At 42.1% G+C, this 22805-nt stretch overlaps 2 protein-coding genes across 4 annotated transcripts in view; both read right to left on the bottom strand.

Moving 5' to 3' along the window:
- The window catches only part of LOC137125040 (plakophilin-4-like), a 29062-nt gene extending 14693 nt beyond the window's left edge, over positions 1–14369 (bottom strand). The window contains exons 1-6 of one of the 2 annotated variants that reach the window (XM_067499927.1): positions 13922–14369; positions 12980–13188; positions 4448–4560; positions 3258–3292; positions 2507–2614; positions 1200–1354 (exon numbers count right to left, since the gene is read on the bottom strand). In XM_067499927.1, coding sequence (XP_067356028.1) covers positions 1200–1354; positions 2507–2614; positions 3258–3292; positions 4448–4560; positions 12980–13117 — 549 coding nt within the window. In that variant the 5' untranslated portion in view covers positions 13118–13188; positions 13922–14369. Of the gene's footprint in view, positions 1–1199; positions 1355–2506; positions 2627–3257; positions 3293–4447; positions 4561–12979; positions 13189–13921 lie in introns of both variants that reach the window. The other variant, XM_067499926.1, reaches the window with a different exon arrangement.
- A 1495-nt stretch (positions 14370–15864) lies between these two features.
- On the bottom strand, positions 15865–22571 carry c4h7orf57 (chromosome 4 C7orf57 homolog). 2 transcript variants are annotated; one of them, XM_067499932.1, is made up of 8 exons: positions 22418–22571; positions 21509–21555; positions 21019–21192; positions 19396–19486; positions 18918–19047; positions 18299–18363; positions 17958–18097; positions 15865–17713 (listed from the first exon to the last, which is right to left on the bottom strand). In XM_067499932.1, the coding sequence occupies exons 2-7, from the start codon at positions 21549–21551 to the stop codon at positions 17968–17970; spliced, it is 633 nt and encodes a 210-aa protein (XP_067356033.1). In that variant the 5' UTR covers positions 21552–21555; positions 22418–22571; the 3' UTR covers positions 15865–17713; positions 17958–17967. The 2 variants fall into 2 exon arrangements, with proteins under 2 accessions (XP_067356033.1, XP_067356032.1); XM_067499931.1 differs by having other exon boundaries at positions 17997–18097; positions 22418–22570.
- Positions 22572–22805: the final 234 nt, after the last annotated feature.

A 22805-nucleotide genomic window follows, 5' to 3' on the forward strand; every position in this document is an offset into this window, starting at 1 on the left:
GAGGGGCATTATTATCTCTTTCATTTGTTAAAGTCACTGAATGTGCATGAGTTTGAATAAAAGTCTGAGCTCATTATAGTGACACCTGAGCTGTGCACGTGATAAATATGTTTCCTTCCAGTGAAGATTTGACAGAATATTTCACCTTCAGAGTGACAAACATTTACTTTCTCTCATTATTACCAAATGTAAAATTTCCCTCAATTACCGCCAACTGGATGCCGATCTGCGCCGCCTTATTCCACTAAAGCCTCAAGCGCCTCGAAGGAAAATTAAGAGCCGAGACATGTATCCGGTGAGGCTGCTGGGTTTTGGAATAAATCAGGAGAAAATTCAAATGTGTTCGCTGTTATCTGTCATTGCTGCTTCTCCTGTCACGCAAAGAGGTAATTATTAGCCACAAAAAAAAAAAGAAAAAAAAGGAGCTGATAGCGTTTGAGCGAACAAGTTTAAGGTATGACTCATTTTGGTTCAAAGGTTTAGATGATGCTCTTCATTATTCATGATGGTAATAACTGAGCCACTCACTCCAAAGATGAAGATTATTATTCAATGACAAAAAAAATAAGTAAATTACACAAACATTTCAGGTGGCACCAGTCAGTCTCATGTAGAGAGGGAGGTAGAATAGGTAATGGTAGATGTTCAAATTTGCATTTTATTCCCTGAGAATTTGAGCTGAACTGATGTGGGGAAGCTGTTCCCTCGGGTGCTTTCAAAAGGTCAACAATAATCTTTGACCCTCGGTTTCTGAGCCTGAATTGATGAGAAATCCATAATTTGCTCCTGAAAATACGGAAACAGTGCCATTAATTACCGTCAAATAGAACTGATCTGCTCTACTCAGCCGGCTCACGCAGCAAATGGTACATTTTTTTCCCCATGTTTCACGAATCGCTGTTAGAAATGTGAAGCCTGCTGTGTCAAATGACTAATGAATAAATGAGCAAACTGGGGGAGAGTTGAGCTGAGCTGTCAGGACCACTCCATCATGTGATATGATCAAAGGCTGCAGATGAGCAGTGAGGTCCAAATGCTTCCCCGCTGTGGCTCTGGAGGTCAAGAATAAACTCCGAAACTTTCTTTCGTTCTTTTCTGGAACTTTTCTGGACGAATTTTCAAACATTGTCATGAGTCTTATCTGTGCTCTTTTAAAAAGACTGAAAAAAAAAAAAGCATTACAAACACAAGGCATTTACCTGCACAGAGGCTTGACCCTCAGCTCTCGGGCTTCTCGACGTGGAGGCCCGGGGCTCCGAACGCACCACGTTCTGGTTGCTGTAATAACTAACGCTGCTGTCCTGGTAGCCGCTGTCAGAATACGAGGTCATGTGTGCCGAGTGACCTCCTGAGCCTGACAGGAGAGAGATGGAAGAGAGTGAGGAGACTCTGCAGAACCCATTATTACAGCTCCCACTGATCCCCTCTGACAATGCAGTTTAAGGAGTTGCATATTTTATCACTTGGCTTTTAACTTGTTAAAAGGCATGTGCATATAACAGCTTTGTTCTGTTCCTGGAACGATCTGCATATACTGGACAGCTTCAGTAATGCTGGCCTACTTTCTCTTGAAGGATGCGGAGGAGGAAGCATGTGGGGGGATATTTTTATACTATCAGACCACTCCAACTAAAGGCAAATGTGTTTGTAAGACTCCAAACAGGTGCACAGAGCTTACAGAGGGGAGGTTGAATAGTAGTGGAAATAAGGCTCAGGTCAGACTTGTTGGGATGCTCGACAGATTTAAGTTTGGAGGAAGCAGCTGCATCTTTTTTTCTGCAACGTGCGCAAAAGAAATGCCCAATAGTGGCACAGCAGACGAGAAAGGCCGTGTGCGCACGTAAGCATTCGTGTGACTGCACGCCCTCTTTTGGGGTCTCACGCAAGCTCTGAGCAAGCGTGTGAATACAAGTGAAACTTTCCAGACAAGACAGTTAAAAAAGTAAAGAGTAGAACGTAGACAAACTTCATGTCTTTTGATCAATAAAGTACATGCATACAGTTTTACTTTATTATATGATTTTACCGCCTGGAAAATCTGCACATCAGTCTCTAAGTGCAGTTTAGTGACAAGAATAAGAGGCTCAGATTTGCACTTTGCGTCCTCTTCATCTTAGTTTCACAGGAAGATTTTTATATTAGCGGGCGAACCACGTGGTGGCATGTTCCTTCTTTAGAACTTCTGCAAGTTTCTTCCTTTGTTGCAGGAAGGAGATACTGGCTTATTGAGATTGGTTTTATTGATTCAATCCATCACTGTCACTGAGAAATTCCAAAATAATGCTTAATCATGTCGTTGGTCAACTTAAAGATGTCATGGCAACTCGTTTGACAACATTTGAAATTGAGTGACACTAACAAAGAGAATGAAGTTCTTTCAATCCTGCCTTCTTCTACTTTCTTATCACCGCGTGAATATAAAATCTCTTTCTGCAGATTGAGTCTCATAAACCTCTACCCCTATGAAAGCTCTGCTCAAACCATGTGCTGTGCACATTTAACAGACCCTCACTGTCATGCAGGGAGATGCGGTCCGGCTCGGGCAGGTAGAGCCCCTCCTCCGCCTCCAGGTGACGGCCAGACGCCTCCATGGCTGCGCCCTGCGACTCTCCGCCTGCCAAAGCATCTGTCATACAGTTCAACACATACATAGTCCTGGGGAGACTTTTAGTCAAGCATTTGTGTGTCCATTTTGATACCGACGTGCTGGAGAGGTGACACATTTCCCTACTAAGTAACAACAGAAATGAAAACGTGTTTAATGGCGTCACTTTTTGCAGGCAGAGACAAAACGTATTGATTGTTCGACACCAAAGAATACAGCATTTTACACCAGTGCTTTTGCTTTATTGGAGGGCTGACAGTGAAGAATGGATCAGGAAACAGAGGAGAGGGATCCGTGACAGAATAGTAAATGGGTTCAATTCAAAACCCATATACACTGGCAGAAACATTGTTTTGTTCTGCTTGACTGGCTGCTGCTGCATTGTGGCAATTTTCAGCCCTTTGGAGGCTAAAATGCCTTTCTACATGTGGATAAAACGCTTTCTTTAGTGCCAATACGTTACGGATTTTATCCTCTTCCAAGCCGTAGTGTTTTACCATTTTAAAAACATTTGGGGGAAAAAAGAAAAAAATCAAGCCCTCAACTGAGCTTTTGTGGCAATTTCACACGGCCTTCTGTTTGCAGGGCGGCAACACAAGCTGCAGCAACTGTGACTCGCATAAATAAAGGTAAAAGCTTAGAAGTATCCTACCTGCAGATCTCCATGCAAACGATTTCTCAGATGAGCTTCAGCAGAGGAGGAGGAGGAGAAGGAGGAGGAGGAGGAGGGGAGAGAGCAGACAGAAGCAATCAAATCAGAGTTTAATCATTTAACCAGAACAGGAGAGGGAAATAACAGTGGTTTCTATATATAGATGTGCTGTATTTATATAGAGTGAAGCTTCTGTTATTAATGTGCACATTTGTCTTTAGTCTTCCAGTTGATCAGATTAGACCTGTTAATAACCTGAACCACAGCCCACTGTGCTATGTGAGAAACAAGCCGCAGCTTGAAACACTATTATCTGGACAGGTACAGTCCAGGCTAAAAGTATTTGGACACTTGGATGTTTATTGTTCTCCAGTCTCGGTGCTTCATCACATTCAATCTGGGGGCCCATGTTTCCACTTTTAACACAATTTAATAGCAAATTTAATTTGAGAGTCGACATTTGAAAACAAAAAAAAATAATTGTCTAGATTATCTAAGACCGACGTTGCCGCCGCATCATTCACAGTAGTACAAAGGTCTTGAGTGTGTTCTGGTGCATCACAAGGTCAAAATAGTTTGTGTTATGACTAAATCCTGTGTATTCTGGCTACGAAGGACCAATCTGACTGTAAAACAAGTTGCTAATCGTTCTTCATTAGGATAAATGTCATTATCACCCAGTTTGACGGAGGCATCTGCAACCATGTAGGATTTAAAGACACTGTAATTCATACAACAATTATTAGTAGTTATTTTGTACGAAAGCCAAAAAGTCAACTTAACACTGATCGTGCAGAATTAGCTAAGCAACTGGAAAACAGAAAAAGTGCAGTAGCCTATTTAAATGTAAGAACTAGCTCATTAGTTGAACACAACGCACACTGTAAATGTGTAATATGCTGTGTGTATTTAATTTTGCATCAGATAAAATTTAAAAAAATGCATTTTTTTTTCCTCCCGCTGAGCCTTTAAATACCAACTCTGACTCTTGCACAATCCAAAGCACAAAGAACCATAACAGGTCTGCAGTTCTCACGCTTGCAGAGCTATGATTGGACAAACAATCACGGGGGAGCGTTCAGCAAATGGTCAGTTACCTGAATGTGAAAGAAAACACAAGTATTAATGTCAGCACTAAAAGCTGAGATCAACTGTGGCTTCAATGGCGGACGGGTGTCTGAGGGAATCACCTGCTGCTGTCGCCCGCCGGCGACTCCGCTTCCAGCATGCACCTCTCCAGCTGGCTCGCCACAATCTGCCGCTCCTCCTCCAACTCCCGAGTCAGCCGCTCAAACTGGAGCTCCTGCGGAAAGACAGTGATTACACCCTGACATCAACCATGACGTGGCGATTTAAGCTTCCTTTTAAGACCTATTTGATGCCAGTTAGAATTAAATGTAAAACCCATTTTGTATTCTTTCTGCATGACTTGAGTGATTTCTCACCGGCTGTGAGCTCACTCAGCGGCCGCAGCAGTTTTTTTTTGGAACCTGGTAAAGTGGATTCAACATCTAAAATGCTAAAACTGTGTCCATGACCTTATAATTGATTGCACACATTTACATTTTCCAGTACAAAGCAGAGAGGATTGAGCACAGAATGATAAAACGTGGATTTCAAGGCCAAAATTTAGCACAGTGCATTGAACAGCTCATACTGGGAGATTGTCTGCACACCAAGTGCTCAAAGGAAAACTAGATTAAAAGTAGCACTATAATATCTTTGATAGAATTATAAAATACAAAGTTTTCTAAAACACAGAGAGAAGGACCAACGTTAAAGTCAAAAATAATACACATTTGTACCTTCTATCATTTTTGGACATTTAAGAGCTACAGTTAAATGCTGCTTGGTAACTGTCCTTTTCTTTTCACTTCAAAACTGAACTTATTCACAAGAACAAAATATTTAAAAGTGTATTCGAAGTCATTTTAGTAGTTTGTCTGTTTCCGAAATGTGACTACAACTGGAGATGAGTGCCTTGCTCAAGGGCGTGAAAGTGCAGCAGATGTTTGCCGACTGCAGCTGCACGGCTGGTAGTTTTGGCACGGCCTCATTTATACCCAGTTACATAACACAGAGGCTTCCCAGCTGCTTCATAACAATTCTTCTGGGCACTACAGAGAGAATTAGCTGCTGCGAATGACGTCTAAATATAAAACACCACCTCACGCTTCCCAGGAAGCCCGGCTGTCAAAGAAAAAGGTACTTTAGAGTTTGCAGCTTGACGTCACTTTCACACATGTAGATTAATTCAAATTCATATTTACTTGAGTATAAGCAATTAATCAAACATATCTTCAGCTATAGACTGCATATAAATGCGTTCTAACACACTGTTATTATGCATTTTTTGCACTTTGTTCATATTAAGTGACATTATCCGCGTTTAATTGAAATATTTATGCACATAATTCTGTCTATTTCCTGCAAAGAATTAGTGTGTATTTTCCGTGAAGCACCTTCATTTATGACTCATCCAAGTCATTCACATAATGTTGCTCAGTAAAAGTGATTTAGGCACCACTGAATATTAGTAAAGTGTGCATTCTGCGTGTTTTATTAAAGCCGATAAAATGTCAGGAGTGTGTTTATTTCTACTGAACATGAGCGCGCATTCATTATGAATGAACATGGAGGAGTAATGTGGAATTATTTAGGGCCTTACTGATGGTACTGATGTTTGCAGTGGTGAATATCTTAGCAGACAGGACTTGGTGACAGCAGATACAAGTAATGCAAAATTGAACGCTTCAGCTTTTGAATTTTGTAAAACCTTCTCAAACATACAGCGGTCGCCACCAAAATTTGCAGCACTTAGATGGAAACAACCCAGAGTGAGAGTTAGTGGCTTAAGTTTTAGACGGTTGTAGCACATAACATGAAAACAATCCATTTAAACTTCAAGGTAAACAGACACTTTCATCAAACACAGCTACAGGAAATTCTGTCAATCTGCAGAGAAACTAAAACGATCAGAGAAACTCGTCAGCAGGCGCTGACGAGCTCTAATCCCACTCCATCTGCCTCAGACTGAGTAAATGCAGGTTTTCGCCTAGAATCTTACCGAAACTTACCAAAATCTGTCCCGACGGACGGAGTACAGCGGATCTTTAACTTTTTTGGAGACTCCTTTGTCCAGGATGAGTTTTATGAATAGGTCAAACACAATAACTGTAAGCTGTGCCTTTTCCAGATGTGGAATCGAGATATATTTAAATATTACTAATCAACATTCGTTTTAGAAATTTTTAATCAGAAGTCTACATAGTCATTAATTCAATACATTCAAGAAGATCTGTATTCTCTTTTGGAACATGTTCCTAGTTGAAAAATGAATTTTAGATGTTTGAAAATAGAGACAGTCAAAACTACATTGGAGAAAGTTCTGATTCCTTGTAATGACATTTGTGGACACAATTATAATAAAAAGTCTGGAATTTCAATTTTTAAAAAAGTAATTTGGATTAGTCAAAAATGCTATTTTAGTTATCCAAATGTAATTATAAATTTTTGACTTTAAACTTTATTTTAAACTTTTCACGTCATCACAATGACGTCAGCATGGAGCTCGCTGGCAGCTGAGCGGCCGAGCACAGTAGGATGAAAGTACTTCGGATTATAGTCCTGCAAAAACTACAAAAGGCACTTCAATAAATCTGCTTACGTCTCCTGATTAAAGCGGTTGTGTGCTTGGCTCTTGCCATGTGAACAATAGGATGGCGTGCAGTGATTTTAGTTAACATTCACCTTGTGGACTGAACACTGCACGTTTGACGGCAACAACAACATAAACCGGCCTGATTTTGCAGGCGGCGTCTGCTTCTGCAATCAAAGGGAACTGAATAAAATCTTTTAAAAACCAATAATGTGATGCCCACAGTGCGTAAGTATGCCAGACACATACAGTATAGGCCAGGGGTTGTCCATACATTACCACTTTAGCTCAGACTCCATGAAACTTTAATGACTCCCACAGGGAAACTGGGTACACACTGCTAATTTTGCAGTGTTAATAAGTGTTGATTTTTCCGCAGCAATTATTCTGAATTAATTGGAGAGATGTTTGTCCGCTCTTATGGCTGATTTGGCTCCGAGGCAAGTGTTCCAAACTTCTGCAAAATGTTAAATTAATTATACAGCTGCAGAAAGAGACTCGTTTTGTGTCCAGCCTGTAACGAGGCGTGCAAAGGATGCGCTCTAATGTAACATAAAGAAATGTTCCACCTTCGCCTCGCTGGTACAAGCTGCTTCCAAATGTGAGTGACACGTGAAATTTGGTGAAATACTACACTATCGCCGTAAAGTTCTGTAGATTTCAAAGTAAGACCAAACTATGTAACAGCTCCTCACGTTGCAGTGGGATGATGTGGCACACCTTCAATCGCAGATGCTAATTAACCATTTGTACAAGTGAGATAAAACACTGGAGGCGGAGGTTCACGTCAGGTGAAGCACTAAAATATGGTGCAGAATAAGCTGCATAAAAGTGACTCCGCTCCTGCATCTCCTCCCATCGCTTCAGAGCAGCATAGAGACAGGACAGGAACACACAGCTCTCCTTGTTTCAGCCTCGCAGGGTTGACAACACGCCAGGCCGATGCCAAGCTGTGCCGGGCGACGTCTCGTACCAGCTTGTGTGGGGTTGTGGGGGGTGGGGGGTGGGGGGTGGGGTGGGGGGAGGGGGGGGGTAGCTCTAGCAGACAATTCGCCACAGCTCATTGTGCGCTGTCACAAGTGGTTTTCTCTCTCCTATAGAGTGACACCAACTAACAGACCTCTGTGTCTCATTCCTTCCTGCTGTGTCTAATCATAGCCCGACAGTTCGGTTTATCCAGGCTGCATCTGTGATACCGCTGTAATGCTCGGCCTAGTTCTGCTGCTGCATGAGCCACACTGCTGCTCACTATTTTACGAGCGAGAATTCGCCCTTCTAAAAAAAGGGAGCTTAAGGTTTTCAGGCCTGTCTTGCGGCTCGTTGAATCTCTCGTCCTGTCTGAGACGTATCGCTGGCACATCTGTTCTTACATTGCTTGTCAATTCTTCCTAGAGACGCCGTTTATCCACTTTGAGGGAAATCATCAAAGGCAAAGTAAAAGTTGCTAAACCCACAGTAGCTTCAGCAGACCAGAAAGCTGTGCATCCAGCTTTTGTTTGCCACCTCTCTTACTCTCTCCACCTACACAGGTGACCTAAAGATGGATTAAAACGCTCCCAGCCTCTTTAAACACCCACCTTTGATGAAAGGCAACAGGTTGTGCTTGTATTCTGCCTGTCAAGAGCCACTCTGGGAGACGGTGGAAGTCACTAAGTAGATGAGGCAGGTGGAGGCAAACCGGGTTCACTAAGAGAGTAAATAACTCCTGGAAATTCAACTAACATCACACACTGCTGGGATCTGAAAGGGCAACAGTAGGTGGATTTTCCTGTTTGATTATGATATACTTCAGGCAGAAAAAAGCATTCTGCTGCAACAATAGGCCATCAGAAGCCCGGCTTTTACACAAAATCTGACACAGAGCATGAATTCGGATCCAGTCAGATGTCAAATGGCTACAGTTTGGGATGGCATCAGTGGGAGGGACGCGCTGTGCGGTGACATAACTGGATTGACAAGAGCTGCTTTAACCCCCAGATTCAGACCGTGACCCTGCGGCTCAGACGAGGAAAACCTTGTTGCGGGCAAAGCACGCACACAGCTCCGTCCGTCATCCACACACGTCGACTGCTTGCTTTGGGCACACGCATGCGGCGTTTCTGGCTCTGATCACAGAAATCAATCCAAGCATGGGTAGCGCTGAGGTGGCCCAGTTGTTGTTGCTTTATTGAGTTTTTCTTTCCCTCCTCTCCCCTGGGAACAGGTTTTGCTGAGCATGCATATTATTTTTATTTATTTATTTTTTAAATCAGCAGCATCATGCCCCACATTCACATAGCAGCGTTTTTACTGTACACCGAGCAGCTGCCCTGCACATCACAACAGTGTGCTACAGTGAAATAAGACCCCTGATAAACAGCAACTATGTTCTGTAAATAACAAAAGATAAAGTTGCACTATTTTCCCAAACCGGACATAAATGGACCTATGGGAGTTTGCTGTTTATTGCCCTCTCTGATCGTCCCACAACCACTCTGAGTTCCTCCATTACATCTTCACACTGTGTGGACAAGTCAATTAAAAACAAACTTCCAAAGACGACTGAATTCGAAAGGAAGAGAAATTTTTATAAAATTGGAAACAAGACAGCCAGAAAATTCTGACAGTTAAATATAAAGCTGCACAAAGCATCACCTCATCTAAAGCACAGTCTAAAACACACTTTCTGATTTACCGCTCACAACACAGGCACCATAGAGGATCACTGGTGAGGTGTTTTTGCCTCAGGCCAAAAAGGTTGCTGTGCATCAGAAGGTCCTTTCCAATGTCAACCTAAACAAGCACAAAACAGTAAAATAACACACCGTGACTCCTCCAAACTGCTCTGATCTGATCTCAGTTTCAGAGAGCAACACGACGGCAGCCACACACGCGTCACCTTACATTCGGAAGCATCGCGGCTGCAGGCTGTTGTCTCAACATCTAATCAATCTCTTCATTTTCGCTCGAGCACAGTTTAAACGGTGCCCTGGCTGTGTGGGTTTTTGGTTTCCAAGTTGCCACATCTCCAGCTCTGGTATGTCCCTGCTCACGTCGATCGCTCCCTTACTTTTAATGGGCTAAATGAGAGCAAAGTGGAAAAGCATCAGGGCCTGAACACAATGGAAGGCAATAACTGATGTGCTCCATTTAGCACGTCTAATTTGACATTTCTGTGGAGGAACTGCAGGCGGTAGATTTGACGCTTCAGCAACACTGCTGCCTGCATTCCAGCACAGAGGAAGGTATAGCAACTTGATTATATTTTCTGGTGGCAGCCTGTTTAACAGTCTGAGACGAGCTACATGATGAAATATTTGCTCTTTGGCAACAGCCAAGTTTAGAATGAAATGATGCTTCATGTTGTCGGGTGGTTTTTTCTTCTACTTTGATAGCTGTTAATCATCCTTTCTCTTGCCCGTTATTAACGTGCAGCACACAATTAGACAAATCAAGGAATGAGCTCTGGTTCGAGAGACACGTCCTCACAAACTGCAGATCATTTTTCAACATTTTCTTATCCGGTGCTTCCGTTAGCAATACACCACTGCGTTATAGGTGGGGGTACGCGACAACAGTGCTAGAGTAAAGGTCACCATCAGCCACTTTGGACACGTCCGCGCACTAGGGGGACGCGCACGTGCTTCGTACCTCAATCGGTTCCGCACACGTGCACCACGACACGTGACGGCAACTCACATGTAATGACAGCAAGACAGTTTCCCCAATGAGCAACAGGTGAAACAGCTGCAGAAGAACAGTGTGAAAAGCCACATTACATCTAAAACAGAAACCGAACGTGTATTTCGCTTTGATGCAGATGCACAGTCTGTACAGAGTCTGCTGTGACCCTCAGGTGTCACAGTTTGCAAGAAAGCATAAATTGGTCTTCATACTTAGACTAATACTTAATGTATTCATGTCTAATATCTGTCAGCCGGCAGCCTCAGTGGATTTGTTTGTCTGTATACACCTCAATTTCTTTTAATGGAAATGGGCTAATCCCGGTTCCAGGCTGACTGACACTAAATGTACATAGAAACTATTCATTGTTGGTTTCACTCTGTATGGAAACAGTCGACTCTGCCGCCAAACTCAACAGAACCGAAGTCCCATCAGTGTTCTTGCACGACAAAGATCTTTCATTATGAAAAGCTCCACAAATAAAAAAGCTTTTGGAGATTGCAGAAAACGTGTTTTTGGTTTCCTTTTTAACACACTGCATTAGTCTTTATTTGATGTCTAACAGGGAGAGATGGGAATTGCTGTACCTATATTAAAGATAAAAGATGAAATCAAACCAGCGAAGTGACCCTTATGATACTAAGACGCAGCTATAAACTGCTGTTCTCCCCCTTCACACCTTAACTCCTGGGCCTCTGATGACCCTCCCGTGTCAGCCAGTTCGAACCTCCTTCAACCCCATCAACTCTCAAGGTGTGATTGACCCACACAGCTGTTAGATGCCCTTGACTCAACACCTCTGGATATGGATTGATCCTTGAAATCAGCCTGTCTAGATCATATTTCACCGCCTCAACGGCACCTAATGCGATGCATCCAAAACAACAGTAACAAGTATGTGCAACTGAAACCATGTACAGTGTGTCTGACGGCAGGCCGACCGTTTTGGGACAACTGCACGTCCATCAGGTAAAAGAATTTTACTTTAATAAACTGCAGCTTCATCACAGAAGTGCTGCCGACGGAAACGACAACAAATATTTGCAACACATGCACCTCATGTCCTGCAACACGGTGCATCTGCAGGAACGCGACGCAGCAGTCGTGAAACGAATGAGTTTCCAGCAGCCAGCGGAGCCTTTGAGGTACTAAGTATGATGGAGCGCTGACAAAGCTGCTCCCAGCTGTGTTCAAAGGAAACCAAAGCGACGTCAAGAAAGCCTTTTTCTTAACTTCACACGCCCACATTTCTTTCCGTTAGCTCCAAAGAATCTGAAGATTAAAACTGTGATGTGTTTTCTTGGACAACCAAAGTCTTGCAGCACATTAATAGCAGCGTGGCTCAGGGACACTAATCACACACCAGGGGACTAAGTTGAGAACATGGCCACTGTCCAGGCATAATTAAGAGCAGGGGAACAGACAGACACCAATATTGACGGAGTAGAAAGAAGCATAAAAATAACAGCGGGCGAGGGAGGCAGACGGAGAGATGCATGGTTGGCTGTGCTCACACTGCAGCTGCAACTGTCTCTGTTGAGATTTTGTCCCCATTTAATGTATAGATTCAATGATTTCAATAAGTGTCGCTGGCAAAAACATGCTTCTGGGAGATTAGTAAAGGAGCAGCGGCAGCAAGGAGGACAACAAAAGTGAAACGATGCGAATACATAGATGGAAATGTGTGGTAAACAAGCAAAGGGAGCTGGTACAGGAAGGCTCTTCACATTGTAGAGGTCTGTTCAACCAAGACAAATAACTCGTGGTGACCTCATCCACTTTATACTAACTGCAGCAGACACCCTGGGTCTCATCTTCCATGCTCATAGGTGACAGAACCAGTTTGTCATTGTTGCTTGGTGAGATTTATTCCCACTTCTTCGCCCTTTTGATATGAAGGTCACAGTGGAAATGAATGAATGGGCCCATTTCACAGACATTTGACATGAGTGAACAGGCCCAGTCGGTACAGTGGGTGCAGAATAACACGAACATCCACAGAAAAAAAAACTGCACATTTACACACAACCAGCGTAAAGACAGAGAAAATGGCCGTGAAGAAACGACACAATACACAACAGCAAAGAGATGAGACCCCGCGAAACCCCACAGAAACCTAAAAGAACAACCAAGAAACGCAGCAACTGCAAAGAGGCCAAAACCCACTATGAAGAGACACGGTGTCAGTGACTGGGGGTCTGTTTCACGTCTGAGTCCTGTGATTATTTTTAGATGCAAAAATCTGTGGTTTACTCATGTGTTCCCTTGGCTGTGCCACCCACTTACATTTCTAATATATAAATACATAAGACAAGTCTGTGTACAGTGAAGACCTCAGATGTGGATCTGATGTGAGTGTGTTTGCAGCCTGTCAACGACTTTATGGGTAATGTCTCATTACCTGCTCTTTGACAGAAGCCAGGAGGTTGTTGGTGGTGGTGGTGATGTTGCTGCTGCTTGAGTGTGGGGGGAGGCTGCGACCGCTCGGCTCCTCTCTGTCCACCACGGGCCCTTGCCCTTCTGCGTCCCCCTCCTCCATCGCCTCCACCTGCCCGCTATGGTCCGGAGCCGGCTGGCTGCTGAGGCGCCCTCTCTGACCCTGCAGAAGGACTACAAGCCGGTCAGGATGTGGACAAGGTGGGGACACAATGAGAAGAAAAATCACGGTCACGTTCCCCGGGGACCTCGCAGTCTGAGTTAACAGGGAGCACGTTGTGTTTTACACGCAGACTTTCACTTTGACTTTAAAACACCACTAATATTCAGGCAGGGACACGCAGTGAATGTACAACAACCTGAAAACATTCCTACTAAATCCATATGGACAATATGTGGCTGTGGCTTTTTCTGCACCAATAGCCTTAATTTAAGCAGAGACTCCCGATGAGGCTCAACAATACGATTATACAGATTTTAATCTCTTTCTCTGGCATTATGAGTTTGTCCAAAGAGGATTTAACCCTTCATACATGCATCATACAGGCAAATGCAATAGTTCTACATTCAAGGATATGCTTTGCATTTGCAGGTGAGCATGCACGCTGCACTGGAAGCATTTAACAGCATGCCACATTCATTCTTAGCCCACAGTGCAGCCTCAGTCTGCATCATATGCTACATGCAGCCTGTCCATCAAATGTGCATCAATCATCCACAGTCACTCAGCCGCCATCCATCAACCAAGGACGAGGTCAAACTGACTCACTGGACCGGAGACCCTAGGGCGCGGATGCACTCAAACCGAGCCTTCCACCCTTCCTCACCGTGCCTGGTTCAGACAGGCTGAGCTGTCCTACCTCCACAGCTCCCGTGTGCCCGGCAAGCGGCTGTCAGTGAGACTCACCGGCCAGATGTTGCTGTTGGAAGCAGGCCACAGCTGGCTCGATCCGTCCTGTTACGCATCCATCGTCCTCCTGCAGGCGGCCGTGACAGCTCCTACATTTCCCACGCTCCGACACGACAAGCCAAACCAAACAACCAGCGGCGTGCACGTCCACACACTCCTCGTGCAGTATTTGTCCTTTTTTTTTTTTTCTTTTAATATCAGGTGCGAGGTTTCTGTGCACCCACTTAGCTCTGGCTTGAGCGCGGCACCCAACCACCCACCAACCAACCAATAACCGCCCGCCCAGCCACTATTGCCGATCAACGGAGTGACGTCACCATGCGGCTATGGATTCTTTTACGATACAATAATCGATCCACCGATGAGATGCACGCGTTGCTGCCGCAGATGCAGGAGGCAGGATGCAGCGCGGCAGATCCGTGCGAGCACGCGGTTTCAAAAGGAAAGGATGCAGCCTGCAGGGTCCACAGTGTTTGTGCGCGTGTGCGCGCGCGTTGACTACACACACTAATGCAGACCTGACTAGTACTTATAGGACTCCTAAAGGAAAACTAAACAGTAAAACTTTATAAAGTACTTCGGTAAAAACTTGGAAACTTGGCTATGGAAGTTCACAGCCGCCAAAACCAGTTAACATTATACATAACAGCACGTTATGTTTAATCAAGTTTAAACTACAGTTGAGCTTCTTTTTGCATTGTAATGTTTTTGCTTTACTTTAGAAAGAACCTTAAGTTTTTGCACATACTGTAAAAGGTGCGCCGGAAATAAATTTCTGTAAAAATGTTCTTTTGAGGCTGCTGGCAAAAATATTAATGAAAAACAAAAAAACAAATCAACAAATCTCACAACTGAAACAATAGTCATCCTTAACTTTTAGTCCATTAATAGAAATGAATCAACAATTTATTCTTCTGTATGCTTAAAACATAAGCAGATTTTAAGAAAAGGTGTCAATTTCTTGCCCAAATAAAAATTTTTGAGGTGTTATTTGCAATATCAATTCCAATTAATTTAACACTAATTGTATTAGGGTGAAAGCAGATTGGTGATTGATTGAAACTGTTTAAAACTGAGAAAAACAAACTCAGTATTTTGCAGGTCTTTACAAAAAAAAATGAAAGACATTTTTCTTTAAACCACATTAAGAAAACTCCTAAATTTCTGCTCAATTTCAAAGATATTTAAACCCCTAACTTAGTAGTTTTCATTGTAAAAAAATTTCAGGAAGACGGCAGGAAGTGCTTCGATAATAAACCTTTACATGAATGAATATAGCCTCCTCGAAAATAAATTCAAGTCTTGTGATAAAAAATGATTATTACTTTGAATGCTGTACTAAAAGAAGGTATGTGAGAGAATTCCAACAAGTATTTAGTTGGTTTGGTTGAAGACGACAAGAAGAAACCATACACGTGTACATGCACATGCCTATTTATTTAAATGATAATTAATAGTGTTTCGCAGTCATCAACATAAGCAGGGTCGGGCTTTCAGGGATCTTCAGTTTGAAAGCTGCCTTCTCCAGTCTCCAGGGTTACATTTTAAACAGAAACGCCTGCAGATACAAAGCTAGTGGCAACATACACATAACATGACGACGAGAGGATTTTAACACAGTGAAGGTTTCCACTACTGGTTTGTAAACTGATGCACCGCCAACTCACTGAGAGAGGAGGAAGAAACTTGACAAAAACAACAACAACAACAACAAAAAAAACGTTTATCTGTAAATAGTGGGCCTAAATAGTGAATAGTTAAAATAAACACCTGTTCAAGGCAAACAATATCAAATGATGATACAGTCACCATTCATTGTACTGCAAAATAAAATCAAAACACAGTAAAAGCCTCTAGTTTTGGAACAACACTGTTTAAAACCACACACACTGTTTCTTAAATATACTGTGTTGAGAAAGGTTTTTTTTTTTTAAAGTCCGTTAATGCTGCATCATTTTGAGACACGAGGGATCAAATCTTGCTATTACACATTCTGATCCTTTTCATTCTTAAGCGCATTTTATTATCCAGACAAATGTCCCCCGTAGGATCAGGATTTCATTGTCACATTCCGCTTCAGAGCGATGGCTAAAACATCTTAACCGTTAAATGACCCAAATGTCCATTAAATGTCACATAAATCATTATTTTATAAGATATCCAAGCAGTTAAACTAACCAAAAGAGGATAAGATTGAAATCCTTTCCAATGCCTGCTGTGCTTTAGGAATCATATGGCAACAATGTGTGCATTGCAATGGAAGAGCTCAAAATTACACTTCAGAGGCCATAAAATGCACAATCTCTGGTTCATACTGTGATTCTGTGACTTAATGGAATTAAGTTTCCTGAAAACTGCTTAATGGGCCTTTAAGCTCCTCTTCTTCAGCTCTGAATGAGAGTTTGTTTTAGCTCCTGTCTCTTTGCGGCTTTAGATAATTTAGTACTTCGGCTGATTTTGACTAATAGCCTTCATTTAGAATTTCCAGGGCTATAAAGGACGAAAATATCTTCTCAGCCAAAAGCACTGCGACAAACTCTAAGAAAATGCTTTCACGATTGGCACTGTCTTTTAAATAAGCCAAAATGTTGCAGCAGTAACCAGAATAAACTCATCGGTTTCTGGAAATGAAAGCATGTGATGCGATGCAGGGTTTGGTGTGACCAGGCTGTGCACTAACTTCTCCTACCAATGTCTACAAAGTCTAAACACTGCATGAGCAGAGCGACAAAATCTCTATGTTTGGCAACTTCAGAACTCACTTTTCTGGAACTCATCTCCCTCAATCTTGACAGGGCATTTGACTGGATGTGACTTTCAGCTCATCCGTCTGCAGAAGGCGGCCTTTTCCGTGAAACTTCCCGGGAACTTTTATCCGTTGCTGCACGAGTTTTGCGTTATTAAGCTGAAGGAGAATGCAAAAGCACAGGACTGAAGGGCTTTAAGATGCCGAACACACAAAATTTTGATCTATTATTAGCAAGCTTCTGACACAGTTGGACTAGCAATTAGCACTTGGCACTGTTATCGACTTAGTGTTGAGCTTCCTTATTAATAAGCAGTGATGAACAAGTTTAATTTACAGTACCTTGTATCTCATAATCCTACACTTGAGTTAAGTTTCTTGTCTGTAATGAAAGAACAGTGTCCCTTTTGTCCATTTAGAGCCAAACAAACCACAGCAGCTGTGTCCATCCGTATGCACTTTGGCATATGGCTGAACACGCACAATCCTCTAACATCCCTTTGGACAGCAGGAGCCCTTGGTCAAAACAAATATTACACATCACTGGAACCACAGTATATATGCACAAACACTTCACTTAAAAGTCACTAAATCGATCTTCATACAACCAGGAATGGAAACTAACACCAGCCACCAGCCAAACGGCAGAGAATTTAAGATTTAGCCAGTATGGCTCTTAGTTTCCTGCACTGTACACAACTTTTCTGTCAAACTGACAAACACAGAATTAAAAAACAAAATAAAAATTAAATTAAAAAAATAAAAATAATACTGAGAGTACCGACACATTTACGGATCAATTCCCTTTACAAATTAAAGCAAATAAATAGAAAGGACAGTACCTTTTGCATAAACAGTACAAAACAGTCAGTGGATGTACAATAAATGTGAGTGAAACCGAGAGGGGCAGAGTGGAGTGTTTGTGGATTTGTGACACCGTGACACCATTAACGAGTGTTAGGACGACCCCCCCTTTGCTTGCAACTACTCCAGATCGTCCACGTCCTCAATTGCAATGGTGCTGGTCTGTTCTGAGGTCACACCTGGAACACAAAGAAAACATCCTAAGTTACACAAATAAATCTGTAAATACTCAATATTGCTGCAAACACATGGAGAAATGCTGCAAACAAAATCTGAACTCAAGCATTCTGATGATCGATAAATGTCAGATTTTCTTCTCAGAAGAGAAGTGTGAACCTGTTGATGATGTCAGTAAAGATGATTTTTTTGCTTATCCAGGTTAAAGATTACAATCACTGAAATATATTTGTATCTGCAGTGTACCCTACTGTTCCTAAACCCCAAAAGAGGCCTGCAATGTACTTGAGGTGTCGTCATCGTTGGGAGACTTCTTTTGGTCCTCCACATAGCCATGACTCAGCAGCTTGGACATGCTGACCGGGGGAGCCTTCTTATCGTAGGACCTGAGGAAACAAAACACCTTTCTTACGTTTCATCAAGCTTAAATTTAGCAATTTAAAATCAAGCAGTGGTTATAAACGTCAAGTGCTGCATTCAAAGGTTAATTTGATGGTGATGACATCTAGCGAAAGTTGCTTTTTAATGCACAAAAGTAGAAAAAGTGGGAAGAATGAATGTTTGATTGCAGGTCCTTCACAACTTACGTTCTCTTATATTTGTTGGTTAAGGACAGAGCCTCCATCTCTTTGGCAGCACCATCAGGAGACAGCTGCAGGATGGCAAAGTGAGATTGAGTCACGTGATCAACAAATGCAAAAGGCAACAAACTGGTATGATCTCTGGAACGGAGCAAAGAATTAAATGATGGAAGAAAGTTTCCGATGAAATTAGTCATGCAATGAAAAATGAAAGAAACTGGGAGGAACGAAACCAGCTCAAACCCAGGACAGCTACTGCAAACATTCTGAAAATACAGATACATTTTCCTACAAATGAAAAACAATTACTTGCATCTTGTCTTTTGAGGACAAGTAACTTCTTCAAGTACACAATAACACTTTCTATAAAATGATTCATATTTTAGGTTTACATGAAAGGATTTCTGTCTTCTAAGCATCACTCTATACTTACCTGAAACATTTACCACACATTCAAAGCAACAACAAAGAAAGAAAAATGCAACCGAAGTATTTCTAACCAAGATGCGAATGATGGAGCAGAATCAGGTGGAAAAAAGGGGGAAATTTAATGGAAAAAAATGAACAACAAATCTAAAAATGGATGACAACGATATGTCGGGGATGACTATTTTGGTCCATTCACCTTATCTTTATCATGGACAAATCTATCAGCCTCTTTTTCCCAGGACAAACCGTTATCAGTGCCAAACGGTGCAAGTAGAGGCTGCCTGCCCCCCTTCATCTCGCTGTCGGGAGACGTTGCTTTGCTTCCACTGTAAGCACAAAACCATGTTGACACACCAGGTGAAATTACTGCTCACCACTAATCAATTACTGGGAAAGTTAGGCCCCAGGAGCATTAAGGAGCATTTATTTAGGTCGCGTTTCATCGTGAAAATGCTGAAAGTAATAGATCGAGTTTTCTACATTAACCAGAGACCAGGGCTTCTGTTCTTGTTTAACAATTTAAGACTTTTATCTACTCGGAAAATAAGCTGCAGGTCGACAAATGTGTGGTGTGTTTTCGCAGTAAAACTGACACTGGATACAAAAACACTCATCATCTCAGCGTGCACGGACACATCCTCATCATGCTGGATGCATTTCACGACCGTTCTTACCTCTTTGACTCATCACCTGCAAACCAGTTGGGTGGATTGTAGGGTTTCCCCGGTTTGTCGTCACCATCCACATCATCATGACTCAAAAGCCCTGCAGGAATAAGGACGCGATATTCAGAGTGGCAAAAACAGTTCCAGTAATTTTGAATATCTCAACGTTGAAGGCAGAATATGAATTTGCCCTTTATTCAGATCAGGGGTTGAACATTTAACAGCAAACTCTCCTGCACTGTTACCAGTTGTGATAAGAAAAACTAATCCTTCTCCTTCTGGAACACAATGGGGAATCGGACATTGGACTTTTTAATCTAAAAGCTCTAAAAAAAAAAAAAAATGCAAACAAAATGTCACTTAGCTGCAGCTTTTCCTTTCCAACTCAGCATAGACACAATTCAAGAAAGGCAGTTGTTGCAAACAAAAAAAAAACGGATAATGTAGGATAGTAAAATAAACGTAACAAAAAATAACACTAACTTAATAAAACGTAAATCCTCTTCGATAAGTAGTGAACCATTAACTAAAAGCATTGCATTTTAATGTTACTAATGGAGTTTGGCCTCTTATTGACATACTGTAGAAGCAATTAGGATGCCGTTAAGATAATTAAGGGAAAATACAATTAAAGTGGCATTTTTGCTAATGGAGTGTGGCATTGTGTTTGTCAGCAGGAGACAGGGGCAGAACTGGTTTGCACTGCTCTTTACCTCAGGCAAACAGGCTTATATAAAACATGAATAAATGCCTTGTCTTAAACTGCAGCACCAGCTTTTTCCCCCAGATTAAAGCTGTTGTGTCACTACACCCTTCTACCACAAAGAACAATGACATGAAGAACAAATTATGACAGTGTATGTGCCACCTTTAGCAAAAGCATAGAAAAGAAGTGATGTTAACTGTCCCAAATTGCTTTTTACTAATGGAGCTTGGCTCTTTGTTTCCCTAGATGAGAGAGGGAGGCTCATTTCCTCCCTTTTATCGAGCAAGCAACAATTGGGATGGTGTCAGAATAATTAAGGCAAACTATAACGTGTGTTGTGTGTGTAAATTGACGGTCTTTCTACACGAGTCTGGCCCTGTGCCTCTCCACAGGATGGTGAGCAGCAGTGGAGTAAAGTGAAGAATAATTTTCATTATTATTTGATTCTTAGCTGAGTTTATGTGTGCAGAACTTAATTCCTTTTAAATACAGCAAACGTAAGTGTGCACGACAAAAATGACTTTCTCCCCTGGTGACTAAAGTGAGCAGAAAGCAAAGGAGGCCGTTGTGCGTGCCTAAAAACATTTTTTACAACGGGATCCTCCCTTCGATGTTGACGACCTGTAAGCCACTTGTTCTCTTTTGCATTTGCATTTCAAAGACTTGTAGCACATGTTTCAACTTCAAAACACATAAGTAATCATCTGGGACTTTAGACCGTGAGAGTCATTACACTTTAAGTTCTCTGTGTAAATAGGAAATACTCTCGCCTAACGTGTTATTCAAGTATCCTTGTGTACATCTCAAAAACCAGACGCTTTTGCCGTAGAAAAGCCAGAAAATACCAGTTATTAACATCAGAGCTCCAGCTAACATTTAAGACACTAATCTAAACCTTTTTCACTGACAGAAACAGAAGCCTCTACCTTTGTGTCCTCCCTGCTTTGCCAGCTTGACATAATCAGAGTCGGACTCAAATATACCAACTCGGCGTCCGCTGCTCCTCTCCACCGGAGCACTTTCATCAGCGCTCTGGGACAGACCAGGGATCTGGGAGGCTGGTCCAGTCACGCCGCTGGTCACAGCTCCGGGTTTTATGCCTGCAATGAACTGAGGATTATGTCCACTTGCTTTGCTATGGGGCTCCATTTCCAAGAGCAGTAATGGTTCCTATGCTGATACTCTACGACTCCTACCACGATGCAGTGCACTACATGTTTGCACTCATCTAACTCACCTTTACCTATTATTTATTGCTGTGGCTTGTTGTCACATGTTGTGAAAGATAACAGGACAACATTAAGTCTTAAAAATGATGGAGTCAGAAAAGACATGTAAATGCAAAAAAGGTTTATTGTGGCTTAAATTAAAATGACATTTGTGGTCATATTATGAAACGACCTTAACAAGACTTACCTCCAGGCTTGGTCCTTCGATGGTTGGGGACAGCTGTACTCATTTTGCTGCAGACACAACACAATCTCATGAGCCATCAGAATAACTGGATGTAAATGCACATTTCTAAATTAAAGACCTAAACCTGATGACACCATGCTTCTTGTTAATTGGTTTTAAAGACTCAGGTCTTGCCAAAGTGCATGTAAGCTTTTATTCTTGCAAATAAATCAATACTTTTTGGATAAGGTCATCTTTTCCCTCAACCATCATATTTAACCACAGTGAGTTCAATAGAGATTTTGCATGCAAAATATGTACATGCTCCATATATAGCACGTGTTCCAAAATCACATTAATACCTAATACATTAACGATTGGTTACTCAACAGCTTCGAAAAAGAAGCGCAAAAGCGTCCTAATTGTCGAATTTTCAAAAGGCGGTTTCTCCGTGAGGTCATTACGGCCTGTCTGCGCCCTTATGCTAACACACACCCAATTGCACCGATCTCAAATGAACTAAGGAGAAAAATAATTGAATCTTGTGCGACTGCAGATCACTGCAGATACCAGCACAACGCACAGTCGCCTACTGTACGTTCTCATTTGATTAAAAAAAAAAAAAAAGCCTTTGCAGAGTGCAACAGGCCTAAAGTAGAAAATGATCCCTTGACTATACACCTAATGTCTGTCTTCGCATCTGCAAGGACCTACTGCGGACAAATATACAACATGCATCATTTTCCAGTGGTTTCGATGTCACAGTTTTTCATTTCATCAAACGGGCTAACAAAGCCTTGCTGGTTTGTTAGCTAGCTGCGGTAGTAGCTTGCCGGCGCTAACCTTACTTTGCGGTGCAACGATGCTCATTTGTAGGCAAACAGCCAGTGACAAAACCCGCAGAAAAAATAGACACGTAGCCTACATTACCTGTTATTAATGTTTCGCTGTATTTACACGAACTGTTGTTGACAGACGCCGTTAGCTTCGTCTTCTTCAGAAGGCTGGGTTACAAACTCACTTCCTGCGGCACCTGCTGCCGACATCCGGTTCGTAAAGCGAAGATCGTGTATTCTCGACAACACTCACATACATTTGTAGGCTTTGAAGAGAGGACTGAAATGAAACAGAGTGAGGCCTCGTTTGTAACTTCATAGCGCTATGAATGAGGAGAAGATCTTTGTTCCCGTTGAAAAGACAAACATGAGAATAACTACATTTTACGTTGTTTGCTTCAGTATTTAAATTTTCTTTAGTGCTTTATATTTTATACTTACTTCACTACATTAAAGAGGAAAATATTATACGTTTTCCCTCA

The sequence above is a fragment of the Channa argus genome, chromosome 4 (assembly GCF_033026475.1).
Source record: "Channa argus isolate prfri chromosome 4, Channa argus male v1.0, whole genome shotgun sequence".
Lineage (NCBI taxonomy): Eukaryota > Metazoa > Chordata > Actinopteri > Anabantiformes > Channidae > Channa > Channa argus.